The 14,313-nt window shown below is 36.8% G+C and overlaps 1 protein-coding gene across 4 annotated transcripts in view; it reads right to left on the bottom strand.

Annotated features, from left to right (window-relative positions):
• CCDC88A (coiled-coil and HOOK domain protein 88A) overlaps positions 1-14,313 on the bottom strand; it is a 125,926-nt gene that overhangs the window by 52,635 nt on the left and 58,978 nt on the right. For all 4 annotated transcript variants that reach the window (XM_022597259.3, XM_022597258.3, XM_022597262.3 and 1 more), the window contains exons 9-11: positions 5,277-5,358; positions 2,306-2,464; positions 666-812 (exon numbers count right to left, since the gene is read on the bottom strand). In XM_022597259.3, the coding sequence (XP_022452967.2) occupies positions 666-812; positions 2,306-2,464; positions 5,277-5,358 (388 nt within the window). The remainder of the gene's footprint in view (positions 1-665; positions 813-2,305; positions 2,465-5,276; positions 5,359-14,313) is intronic.

Raw genomic sequence — 14,313 nt, 5'->3', positions numbered from 1 at the left:
AAGCTAGTAATCAATTATAATTATTACTGCCAGTCACTAAACTGATCAGGTCTCTGACATCTTTTTTTTTTTTTTTTTCGGTACGTGGGCCTCTCACTGTTGTGGCCTCTCCCATTGCGGAGCACAGGCTCTGGATGCGCAGGCTCAGCGGCCATGGCTCACGGGCCCAGCCACTCCGCGGCATGTGGGGTCTTCCTGGACCGGGGCACAAACCCGTGTCCCTTGCATTGGCAGGCAGACTCTCCACCATTGCGCCACCAGGGAAGCCCTCTGACATCTTTTTATAGTGATCTTTGGGGACACTGAAAACACCTCTTCATAGTCATTATATTGTTTTAATGATATAACAAATGATTTCTGACCCAATGATAAATTTTAGCAAATAGCTGTATTTCTATATTCTAAAGGAGTGTTTGCACAACGGCTTATTAGGGTTTTCTGAAAAGCAGTAGTCAAAATTAATAAATAATACCCCTCTGTAACAAAAGCAGAAATTTCTACTACTTCTGAATTCATATAAAATTGGAAGCATCTAATTTATTTAGCTATCTCTTCTCTGTTAAGGCCTTAAGGACACTAACCAACCTTGTCACTATAGGGAAATCAGATAAATCTTAGAATTTTTACTTACAGGCCATGTAATAAATCTATCTTATAATACGTACCATTTCCATATCATGCAGTTTAGCCTTCAGTTGTAAATTTTCTTTTTCTAATTCATGTAATTTATCAGAACGAGCTCTAGTTCCTTCTAATTGGTCTTCCAACATGGTTTTTGTTTCTAATAAAACTTGATTGTCTTCTTTTAATTCCTGTAAACGTTTCAAGTAGGCTTTATTTGTCACAAATACATTAATATGTTAATCTTTAAAGCTCTGAAACATAAAAATTCTTTATTATAAAGTAAGACATTAAGCGGTCTTTATCAACAGTTCTATGCAAGAGTAAAGCTACTGAATAACAGAAACATAGTTGGTTTCATTTTATTTCCCAGAATTTAAGTTATTATATAAACAAAATACTCAGGACTTACATTAGGATGAATAATACTACTCTAATTTCACATGAAATTGTCAGGGTATATTTAAATTCCTTAGTCACAAGGATAAGGAACTCAGTGTAAGTAGTCTTCCAGATATTTAAGACACCAATTGCCATAGAATCAGGGCTTAATTTATTTACTGAAATAAATTTAGGTTTCTCTCTACTTGAAAGTGAAGAATTTGGGGTTTTTGAGTAAAATACCAAGACTTGAATTAAGACTCACAGAATCATAAACCAAGGCTTTATCAATAAATATTTTATATAAACATCTTTAAACTCCTACGTATGTTTTGAAGACATGTTCACAAATCTATATTGCTAAGTTTAAGCCTACAGTTTATAAGCTGAAGTCAAGAGAAAGTATATTAAAACAGTGGCATCCATGAGGATCCCTTAATAGTGCCATGCATACGCTTATTTAAACAATTAACAAAGAACAAATATATACCTTATCTTTGCACTCTATTGGGTCTATTTTCTGGTAACATTCAGGCTAAGTTCTAACTTTCTCTTATAATGTTTTCATTTCCTGATTTAGCATACTCCTTCTTTCTTATCCCCATATTAAAACTGACCAAAATCTCCTGTTTACAGACAATGAAGAAATCACGGAGAAAGGAAAAAAGAATGCCAAGAAGCAAGGATTTTCAAATTCTTGCTGTCAAACTCAACATCATGTAACACAGAACTGCAACCATTAACTAAGAAAAATTGTTTTTTCTACTTTGTTCATACATATATATAAAAAGAGAAGACAAATGGGGGTGGGAGGGGAGAGAGAGAGAGAGAGAGAGAGAGAGAGAGAGAGAGAGAGAGAGAGAGAGAGAGATATGTGGGGGAGGGGCAGAGAGAGAGAGAGGGAGACAAATATTGATTTCCCCTTCATTGATCCTAATTTAGTATTCTGAGTTAAGCAGCAATCAGAAATGTGTTTCGCACTCACTTCTAGGAACGAGTTAGAAATTAGTAGAGATATATACTTTATTGTGATTTCAAAAGTGTTCACTACATGTAATACTAAATGAAGGAATGAAAGAAGAGCCCCAAAGAATTCAATAAAATGAATAGCATCCAAAAATCCCTTTTTACAAGTCTAAACAATATGCTAATCTATCATAAAATAAACACCTGATGCTATTTACAGTTTGCTCAATGTTTCCAGAGTTCCTTACATTTATTAAAGTGCATTTTAAATGCATTTTGAAAAATCATAATACTTCTAAAGAAAAGAACTGTGAATGGTTTAAATTACGTAACATACCTCAACTCTTGCCTTATAAAATTCAATATCATGTAGCCTCTCTTTGTATCTGCTAACTTCACTTTCAAGCTTATCAACTCTGACAGCCTTCTCCCGAAGCACATCTAATTCATCTCGATACATTCTTGCAGAGCGAGCATCCGAAAGCAAATTCATGTTCTAAATATAAACACATATTAATATGTAAAATATTATTTCCTATTTTCAAATTGATAATCCTTGGGTTGTACTATTTGAAGAATTTACCAAAAAAACACACACAAAAAAATGACTTGTGTACTTTTTTTCTGGCCGTGCCCTGTGGCATGTAGGATCTTAGCTCCCCGACCAGGGATCAAACCCGTGTCCCCTGCATTGGAAGCCCAGAGTCTTAACCACTGGACTACCAGGGAAGTCCCTGACTTGTGTACTTTATTATTATTATTTTAAAATTATTTATTTGCACCAGGTCTTCATTGTGGGAGGCGGGCTCCTTAGTTGCATTTCGCCAGCTCCTTAGTTGCGGCACATGAGGTCCTTAGCTGTGGCATGCAAACTGTTAGTTGTGGCATGCGTGTGGGATCTAGTTCCCTGACCAGGGATTGAACCCAGGCCCCCTGCATTGGGAGCGCAGAGTCTTATCCACTGCACCACCAGGGAAGTCCCTGACTTGTGTACTTTAAAAGTGTGATTTTTGTAGGACGAGGAGGCCAAGTGGTTAAGGCGATGGACTGCGAAAAGTGTAAATTCAATGGTATATAAATTACACCTTATTTTTTTTAAATGGGGAGATAAAAAAACCTTTTTTTAAACCAAGAATATGCATTTTAAACATATATGTTTCTAGGGATTTCCCTGGTGGTCCAGTGGCTAAGACTCCATGCTCCCAATGCAAGGGGAGCGGGTCTGATCCCTGGTAGAGAACTAGATCCCACATGCTGCAACTAAGAGTTCGCATGCTGCAACTAAAGATCCCAAATGCAGCAATGAAGATCCTGCACATGGCAATGAAGATCCTGCATGCCACAACTAATACTCAGTGCAGCTAAATAAATAAATGAATATTAAAAAAAATAATAAAATTTAAAAAAATATGTTTCTATACAAAAATAAAAGCATATGCTGTATAAAAACTTTTATATATAATGTTCTCCATTAACAATGTAAAAAATATTCAGGATATTTTAAAGTAAGTAAACCTCTCCTCAACATAACCATTTGCAATGAATTTAAGGTGAAAAGTTAACTTTAAAATGCCAGATAGTAAAAACACAGAAAAGGCAAACTCTTACAAAAGTTGATCATTAGTTACTTTAGAGAAATAATGTTTCTATCCAGACATGTTACCAAAATCCTGCTGAGTTGTTTGTTTGTTTGTTTGTTTGTTTTTCCGGTACGCGGGCCCCTCATTGTTAAGGCCTCTCCCGCTGCGGAGCGCAGGCTCCGGACGCGCAGGCTCAGCGGCCATGGCTCATGGGTCTAGCTGCTCCGCGGCATGTGGGATCTTCCCGGACCGGGGCACGAATCCGTGTCCCCTGCATCGGCAGGCGGACTCTCAACTACTGCGCCACCAGGGAAGCCCATGCTGAGTTTTTAATACTTTCACATGAATGATTACTTGCATATGATTAGTGCATATCTTTATGCCATTTGAAATAAGTATTAAAATTCAACCTTTTTAAAGCCCTCTTGTAATCCTTTGAGTAGCAGTAATCAAAGTGCGATCCAGGGAAATCTGTGGGTCCCTGAAACCCTTCCAGGGAATTCATGAGGTCAAAACTATTTTCATAATAATACTAAGACAGTACTTGCTGTTTTCACTCTCATTCTCTCATGAAGGGACAGTGGAGTTTTCCAGAGGCTGCATACATGGCATGTGATATCTTAACAGATTGAATGCAGAAATATTCAATAGATATGAGAATCTGGTAGTCTTCAATTAATCCAGGCATTTAAAAAAGATTTGCAAAAAATATAAAAGACTACTATTCTTCTAAATTTTTTTTTTTTGGAAAATAATGGTTAATTACTATATAATTTTTATGTTAACATGGAGTCGACTGAGTATTATTTTTAAATGAATTAATAAATACTTTAAAAATTCTTAGTTTTGATTTCAAATATAGTAAATTCCAGTAAAGAGAATACACATTAAATAATCCTCATTAATCTTCAAGAGTAAAGAAGGGTCTTGAGACCAAAAAGATTGAGAACCACAATTTTAGATGGAACACAAATACAAAAAAACCCTGCTACCAAGAAGTGGAATAGCAGCAACAGCAAACCTAAAACTAAAAATTATGATCCCTAGATTCATTCATCTAGAAAGTTCCCAGTTTATGATTCCACAAGTGAAATGTTCCCTGAATTTAAAATGGCAGGTTAGGTGAAGTAAGGAGAAGAAATAATTATCCAGCCTTACCCCAATCCTTACCATTTATGGGTTAAAGAAGACCTCTTGTACTACCTCTAAATGAAAACGAAACATTACAGAGTAATTAAAAGAAGCAAATTCTTAAACAGTCTTGGTTCAAGATGAAAAAACACAAAGCATTAGAAAAATAAAAATAGTATTTAAAAAAGTAAAAGTTTGGATCTTATTTAGTAGAAACAGTGAAAAATTAAAAAGCATTCTGTCATATATAAGGTTAACATAAAGCACCATCAGACAGCAGAGACCTAGAGGTGTTCCAGCTTCCAAGCCCACAGAAGCCAATACATAAAAAAGAGAAACCTGGAACTGGGCCAGTCCTAAGAGTCTCCTTGGAATCTTAGCAAAGTTTGAATAGAACTAATAGAGAAAAAAGAAAACTCCAAAGACCTTTCTAGTTTTGATTCCTAGTTTTGGTTGTGGCATTTTTGAAGAGAGAAACACTGAAAAAGTCATTGGATCTCATGAAACCTCAGGAAGCAGTAAGGCAAATGTTATATATTATAAGGAGAAAAATCAATTTCCAATTGATCCTATATAATAAAAGTTCCAGGTACAAACCTCTTGTTGCAGCCTTTTTAGTTCTATTTCCATTTGCTCAAGTTCTTGTTTACAGTCCAACAACTGTTCAGTCTTTTCCTCCCTTAAATGCAAAAAATATTTATTGAATAATAAACTTAATGCTTTGAAAACTATGATCATCATCTGTATCAATATAAATTTATTATCATTACTAAACATCTAGTTTAACATAGTACTGGCCATAACCCCAACCTAGGGAAAAAGATAAAGAAATTGGTATTAGGAATTTATATGACTGGATGTCATGATACTCTCCCTTAAAGTTCTCCAAAGGCTAAGAACCTCTGTGACTAATGTCCTCATAGTTCATAAGGTAGCTTCTCTCTCTTCATCTGTTCTGCCATCCCCCAATTCTCACTCTCCTTTAGCTCTTTCTCCCTCTCTGCCTAGTCAAAGGCAAATAAGCTGGAAGAGTTTTTATGAAAGGCAATATTATCTGGGTCTGAGACTTCTAACAGTCTCCAAACTATTTTTTTTTAATAAATTTATTTATTTATTTTTGGCTGTGTTGGGTCTTAGTTGCTGCGCGCGGGCTTTCTCTAGCTGTGGCGAGCAGGGGTTCTCTTTGTTGCCGTGTGTGGGCTTCTCATTGCGGTGGCTTCTCTTGTTACGGAGCACAGGCTCTATGCACGCGGGCTTCAGTAGTTGTGGCTCGGGGGGCTCTAGAGCGCAGGCTCAGTAGTTGTGGCTTGCGGGCTCAGTTGCTCCGTGGCATGTGGGATCTTCCCGCACCAGGGCTGGAACCCGTGTCCCCTGAATTGGCAGGCAGATTCTTAACCACCGCACCACCAGGGAAGCCCCAAACTATTTTCAACATTTACAACGACCTAAAGAAAATGATACACTGCCACAGATACCTAATACATTTTTGACCGGAGACGTATTACAGCTACAGGAGTTAGTTTCTGCAAAAATCCCCCTGCTAAAATCTTTATCTCTATTGGTTTCTTCCCTGTAGTCCAGACATCTTTGTATTTCTCCTACTATACACTTTTTTCTTTTTAAATTGCTTTACTTCTAACTCCCATTTTCTATCTCCCCTCCAGAGCCAAGCTTCTCAAAGTTAAGTCTCCACTCACTATCTCTACTTGTCCATCTTCTGTTCTTAAATAATAAAAAGTAAATGTTCATTATGTAAAACAATCTGTTTCTAACATCTTATACCTGCTTAGGTTTAAAATTTTTTTTCACCAGAAAAATTTTTTATTGAAGTATACTTGACATACAATGTTATGTAAGTTATGGATATACACTACAGTGATTCAAAATTTTTAAAAGTTATACTCCATAAAATATTGGCTATATTCCCTGTGCTGTACACAATATATCCTGTAGCTTACTTTATACATAAGTTGTACCTCTTAATCCCCTACTCTTATACTGCCCCTCCCCCTTCCCTCTACCAATTGGTAACCACTGGTTTGTTCCCTATATCTATGAGTCTGTTTCTTTCTTGTTACATTCATTAGTTTGTTTTACTTTTTAGATTCGACATATAAGTGACATCATACAGTATTTGTCTTTCTCTGTCTGACTTATTTCACTTAGCATAATACCCTCCAAGTCCATCCATGTTGTTTTAAATGGCAACATTTCATTTTTTATGGCTGCGTAGCACTCCATTCTATGTATACATACCACATGTTCTTTTTTTTTAACATCTTTATTGGAGTATAACTGCTTTACAATGGTGTTAATTTCTGCTTTATAACAAAGTGAATCAATTATACATATACATATATCCCCATATCTCCTCCCTCTTGTGTCTCCCTCCCTCCCACCCTCCCTATCCCACCCCTCTAGGTGCTCACAAAGCACTGAGCTAATCTCCCTGAGCTATGCAGCTGCTTCCCACTAGCTATCTATTTTACATTTGGTAGTGTATATATGTTCATGCCACTCTCTCACTTTGTCCCAGCTTACCCTCCCCTTCCCCATATCCTCAAGTCCATTCTCTAGTAGGTATGCGTCTTTATTCCAGTCTTGTCCCTAGGTTCATGACCACGTTTTTTTTGTTTTGTAGATTCCATATATATGTATTAGCATACAGTATTTGTTTTTCTCTGACTTACTTCACTCTGTATGACAGACTCTAGGTCCATCCACCTCACTACAAATGACTCAATTTCGTTTCTTTATATGGCTGAGAAATATTCCATTGTATATATGTGCCACATCTTGTTTATCCATTCATCTGTTGATGGACACTTAGGTTGCTTCCATGTCCTGGCTATTATAAACAGAGCTACAATGAACATTGTGGTACATGAATCTTCTTTTTGAATTACGGTTTTCTCAGGGTATATGCCCAGTAGTGGGATTGCTGGGTCATATGGTAGTTCTATTTTTAGTTTTTTAAGGAACTTCCATACTGTTCTCCACAGTGGCTGTATCAATTTACATTCCCACCAACAGTGCAAGAGGGTTCCCTTTTCTCCACACCCTCTCCAACATATATTGTTTGTAGATTTTTTTGAGGATGGCCATTCTGACCAGTGTGAGATGATATCTCATTGTGGCTTTGATTTGCATTTCTCTAATGATTAATGATGTTCAGCATTCTTTCATGTGTTTGTTGACAATCTGTACATCTTCTTTGGAGAAATGTCTATTTAGGCCTTCTGCCCATTTTTGGACTGGGTTGTTTGTTTTTGTGATATTGAGCTGCATAAACTGCTTGTAAATTTTGGAGATTAATCCTCTGTCAGTTGCTTCATTTGTAAATATTTTCTCCCATTCTGAGGGTTGTCTTTTCGTCTTGTTTATGGTTTCCTTTGCTGTGCAAAAGCTTTTGAGTTTCATTAGGTCCTATTTGTTTATTTTTGTTTTTATTTCCATTTCTCTAGGAGGTGGGTCAGAAAGGATCTTGCTGTGATTTATGTCATACAATGTTCTCCTATGCTTTCCTCTAAGAGTTTGATAGTGTCTGGCCTTACATTTAGGTCTTTAATCCATTTTGAGTTTATTTTTGTGTATGGTGTTAGGGAGTGTTCTAATTACATTCTTTTACATGTAGCTGTCCAGTTTTCCCAGCACCACTTATTGAAGAGGCTGTCTTTTCTCCACTGTATATTCTTGCCTCCTTTATGAAAGATAAGATGACCATATATGCGTGGGTTTATCTCTGGGATTTCTATCCTGTCCCATTGACCTATATTTCTGTTTTTGTGCCAGTACCATACTGTCTTGATTACTGCAGCATTGTAGTATACTCTGAAGTCTGGGAGCCTGATTCCTCCAGCTCCGTTTTTCTTTCTCAAGATTGCTTTGGCTATTCGGGGTCTTTTGTGTTTCCATACAAACTGTGAAATTTTTTGTTCTAGTTCTGTGAAAAATGCCCTTGGTAGTTTGATAGGGATTGCAATGAATCTGTAGATTGCTTTGGGTAGTATACTCATTTTCACAATGTTGATTCTTCCAATCCACGAACATGGTATATCTGTCCCTCTGTTTATATAATCTTTAATTTCTTTCATCAGTGTCTTATAGTTTTCTGCATACATGTCTTTTGTCTCCTTAGGTAGGTTTATTCCTAGATATTTTATTCTTTTTGTTCCAAGGGTAAAAGGGAGTGTTTTCTTAATTGCACTTTCAGATTTTTCATCATTAGTGTATAGGAATGCAAGAGATTTCTGTGCATTAATTTTGTATCCTTCTACTTTACCAAATTCATTGATTAGCTCTAGTAGTTTTCTGGTAGCATCTTTAGGATTCTCTATGTGTAGTATCATGTCATCTGCAAACAGTGACAGCCTTACTTCTTCTTTTCCGATTTGTATTCCTTTTATTTCTTTTTCTTCTCTAACTGCTGTGGCTAAAACTTCCCAATCTATGTTGAATAAGAGTGGTGAGAGTGGGCAACCGTGTCTTGCTCCTAATCTTAGTGGAAATGCTTTCAGTTTTTCACCATTGAGAACAATGTTGGCTGTGGGTTTGTCACATATGTCCTTTATTATGTTCAGATAAGTTCCCTCTATGTCTACTTTCTGGAGGGTTTTTATCATAAATGGGTGTTGAATTTTATCAAAAGCTTTCTCTGCATCTATTGAGATGATCATATGGTTTTTCTTCTTCAGTTTGTTAATATGGTGTATCACATTGATTGATTTGCATATATTGAAGAATCTTTGCATTCCTGGGATAAACCCCACTTGATCATGGTGTATGATCCTTTTAATGTGCTGTTGGATTTTTGCTAGTATTTTGTTGAGGATTTTTGCATCTATGTTCATCAGTGATATTGGCCTGTAGTTTTCATTCTTTGTGACATCTTTGTCTGGTTTTGGTATCAGGGTGATGGTGGCCTTGTAGAATGAGTTTGGGAGTGTTCCTCCCTCTGCTATATTTTGGAAGAGTTTGAGAAGGATAGGTGTTAGCTCTTCTCTAAATGTTTGATAGAGTATGCCTGTGAAGCCATCAGGTCCTGGGCTTTTGTTTGTTGGAAGATTTTTAACCACAGTTTCAATTTCAGTGCTTGTGATTGGTCTGTTCATATTTTCTATTTCTTCCTGGTTCAGTCTTGGAAGTTTGTGCATTTCTAAGAATTTGTCCATTTCTTCCAGGTTGTCCATTTTATTGGCATATAGTTGCTTGCAGTAATCTCTCAAGATCCTTTGTATTTCTACAGTGTCAGTTGTTACTTCTTTTTCATTTCTAATTCTCTTGATTTGAGTCTTCTCCCTTTTTTTCTTGATGAGTCTGGCTAATGGTTTATCAATTTTGTTTATCTTCTCAAAGAACCAACTTTTAGTTTTATTGACCTTTGCTATCGTTTCCTTCATTTCTTTTTCATTTATTTCGGATCTAATCTTTATGATTTCTTTCCTTCTAACTTTGGGGTTTTTTTTTTCTTCTTTCTCTAATTGTGTAAGGTTAGGTTGTTTATTTGAGATGTTTCTTGTGTCTTAAGGTAGGACTGTATTGCTATGAACTTCCCTCTTAGAACTGCTTTTACTGCATCCCATAGGTTTTGTGTCTTCGTGTTTTCATCATCATTTGTTTCTAGGTATTTTTTTATTTCCTCTTTGATTTCTTCAGTGATCACTTCGTTATTAAGTAGTGTATTGTTTAGCTTCCATGTGTTTGTTTTTTTTACAGACTTTTCCTGTAATTGATATCTAGTCTCATAGCACTGTGGTCAGACAAGATACCTGATACGATTTCAATTTTCTTAAATTTACCAAGGCTTGATTTGTGACCCAAGACATGATCTATCCTGGAGAATGTTCCATGAGCACTTGAGAAGAAAGTGTATTCTGTTGTTTTTGGATGGAATGTCCTGTAAATATCAATTAAGTCCATCTTCTTTAATGTATCATTTAAAGCTTGTGTTTCCTTATTTATTTTTATTTTGGATGATCTGTCCATTGGTGAAAGTGGGGTGTTAAAGTCCCTACTATTATTCTGTTACTGTCGATTTTCCCTTTTATGGCCGTTAGTATTTGCCTTATGTACTGAGGTGCTCCTATGTTGGGTGCATAAATATTTACAATTCTTATATCTTCTTCTTAGATTGATCCCTTGATCATTATGTAGTGTCCTTCTTTTTCTCTTGTAACAGTCTTTGTTTTAAAGTCTATTTTGTCTGATATGAGAATTGCTACTGCAGCTTTCTTTTGATATCCATTTGCATGGAATATCTTTTTCCATCCCCTCACTTTCAGTCTGTATGTGTCCCTAGGTCTGAAGTGGGTCTCTTGTAGACAGCATATATACGGGTCTTGTTTTTGTATCCATTCAGCCAGTCTATGTCTTTTGGTTGGAGCATTTAATCCATTTACATTTATGGTAATTATCGATATGTATGTTCCTATTCCCATTTTCTTAATTGTTTAGGGTTTGTTTTTGTAGGTCTTTTCTTTCTCTTGTGTTTATACCACATATTCTTAATCCATTCATCTGTTGATGGACACTTAGGTTGCTACCATGTCTTTGCAAGTGTAAATAATGCTACTATGAACACTGGGGTGCATGTATCTTTTTGAACACTACATTAACAAACTGAAGAAGAAAAACCATATGATCATCTTGATAGATGCAGAAAAAGCTTTTGACAAAACTCAGCACCCATTTTGAATAAAAACTCTGCAGAAAGTGGGCATAGAGGGACCATACCGCAACATAATAAAGGCTATATATGACAAACCCACAGCTAAAATCATACTCAACAGTGATAAGCTGAAAGCATTTCCATGAAGATCAATAGTAAGACAAGGATGTCCACTCTCACCACTTTTATTCAACATAGTATTGAAGTCTTAGCCACAGCAATCAGATAAGAAAAAGAAATAAAAGGAATCCAAATTGGCAAGGAAGAATGAAAACTCTCACTATTGGGAGATGACATGACACTATGGATGAAAGTGAGCAGGACCCTGTGGGACCCTCCCAGGTGCAAGTCCTTTTCATGTCCCCTGTTTCTTGTTTGTAGGAAATAGGCTTCATTCAGCCTCCTGACATTCCCTGAGTTCCAAAGGGCAGATTCAAACAGTTGCTAATCAGGGAAGGAAGGGAATGTAGAAACAAAGGAGGAGTAGTCAAGAAACAGCTGTGCAGCAATAAAGCAGGGTCCTGATGCCTCCTCAAGGAATATACATAACAATACCTTAGAGTTCTTCTACAGGAACTAAGGCCCCCACCCAGGTGGAGGATGGTCACTTCAGGCTGAGCAGAATATTCTTGGAATACCACCCTGTTACCTCACCACCAACCAATCAGAAGAAAGTGTGCACACAGGAGAAGATAACAAGATTCTGATCACCTCCAAAATTATTCTCCTTTTAAAAACTTTCATGGTCAAGCAGAATCTTCAGAGTTGGTTTTTGGACACAAGTCTACCTTCTCCCCAGGTTGCTAGCCTCCTGAATAAAGCAACCTTTCTTTTCCAACCAATACTTTTCTCTCAAGTACTGGCCTTCAAACAGTGAGCCGCTGAACCTAAGTTCGGCAACACAGATAGGAAATCCTAAAGATGTAACCAGAAACTACTAGAGCTCACCAACGAATTCAGTAAAGTTGCAGGATACTAAATTAATATACAGAAATCTGTTGAATTTCTACACACTAACATTAAACTATTTGAAAGAGAAATTAAGGAAACAATCCCATTTACCATCACATCAAAAAGAATAAGATATCTAGGAATAAACCTACCAAAGGAGGTAAAGGACCCGTACTCAGAAAAGTATAAGACACTGATGAAAGAAACTGAACAACACAAACAGAAGGAAAGATATACTGTGTTCTTGGATTGGAAGAATTCATACTGTTAAAATGGCCATACTAACCAAGGCAATCTACAGATTCAATGCAAACCCTATCAAAATGCCAATGGCATTTTTCACAGAACTAGATTAAATAATCTTAAAAATTGTATGGAAACACAAAAAGACCCAAATAGCCAACAGAGTCGTGAGAAAGAAGAACAGAGATGGAGGAATCACGTGCCCTCACTTCAGGCTACACTACAAAGCTCCCGTAATTAAAGCAGTATGACACTGGCACAAAAACAGACAATAGATCAATGGAACAGAACAGGAAGCCCAGAAATAAACCCACGCATTTATGGTTAATTAATCTACAACAAAGGAGGCAAGAATATACAATGGAGAAAGACAGTCTCTTTAGTAAGTTATGCTGGGAAAACTGGAGAGCTACATGTAAAATAATGAAATTAGAACATTTTCTAACACCATACACAAAAATAAACTCAAAATGGATTAAGACCTAAATGCAAAACCAGAAACCATAAAACTCTTAGAAGAAAACATAGGCAGAACATTCTTTGAAATAAAAGCAAAAATAAAAAAATGGGACCTAATTAAACTTAAAACCTTTTTGCACAGCAAAAACAAAAAGACAGGGACTTCCCTTGTGGCAAAGTGGCTAGGAATCCGCCTGCCAATGCAGGGTACACGGGTTTGAGCCCTGGTCCAGAAAGATCCCACTTGCCGCGGAGCAACTAAGCCCGTGCACCACAACTACTGAGCCTGGGTTCTAGAGCCCACAAGCTGCAACTTCTGAAGCCCACGTGCCTACTTCCCGTGCTCTGCAACAAAAGAAGCTACCGTACCACAACGAGGAGTAGCTCCCACTTGCCACAACTAGAGAAAGCCTGTTTATTAATAAATAAATAAATAAATTAAAAAACAAAACTAAACAAAAAAACCCAAAAAGACAACTTCATTGAATGAATGGGAGAAAATTTTGTAAATGATATCACTGATAAGGGGTTAATATCCAAAATATATAAACAGTTCATACAACTCAACATCAAAAAAGCAAACACCCCAATTAAAAAATGGGCAGAAGACCTGAATAGACATTTCTCCAAAGAGGATATGCAGATGGCTAACAGACACAATAAAGGATGCTCAACATCACTAATAATCAGGGAAATGCAAATAAAACCACAATGAAATACCGCCTTACATCTGTCAGAACAGCTACCATCAAAACGAACACAAATAACAAATGTTGTCGAGGATGTGGAGAAAAGGGTACCCTCATACACTGTTGGTGGGAATGTAAATTGGTGCAGCCACTGTGGAGAACACTATGGGGGTTTCTCAAAAAACTAAAAATAGAACTACCATATGACCCAGCAATTCCACTCCTGGGTATATATCTGGGAAAAAAAGGAACAAAACACTAATTCGAAAAGATACATGCATCTGCTTACATTTTTTAAAAAACCCTAATTTTGAATGGAGAAATATTCACATTAAGAGAAGAACCATAATTTATTTATTTAAGTGGATCCCAATTTTCACTGTAAGGAACAATGTTTTGGCAAATAAAATCATTACACATAAAGCCCTGTATATTTCAGGACAGATTTGTTTTGTTTTTTTAAAGATTTAATTTTTAATTTATTTTTGGCTGTTCGGTCTTCGTTGCTGCTTGAGGGCTTTCTCTAGTTGTGGCGAGCGGGGGCTACTCTTCATTGCAGTGCGCGGGCTTCTCCTTGCGGTGGCTTCTCTTGCTGTGGAGCACGGGCTCTAGGTGCGCAGGCTCC

This window comes from Delphinapterus leucas, chromosome 13 (assembly GCF_059928025.1).
Source record: "Delphinapterus leucas isolate spDelLeu-1000000601 "Yukka" chromosome 13, BTC_Dleu_Yukka2, whole genome shotgun sequence".
Lineage (NCBI taxonomy): Eukaryota > Metazoa > Chordata > Mammalia > Artiodactyla > Monodontidae > Delphinapterus > Delphinapterus leucas.
Note: the sequence above shows the minus strand (reverse complement) of the source record. Positions and strands in the feature narration are given on the sequence as shown.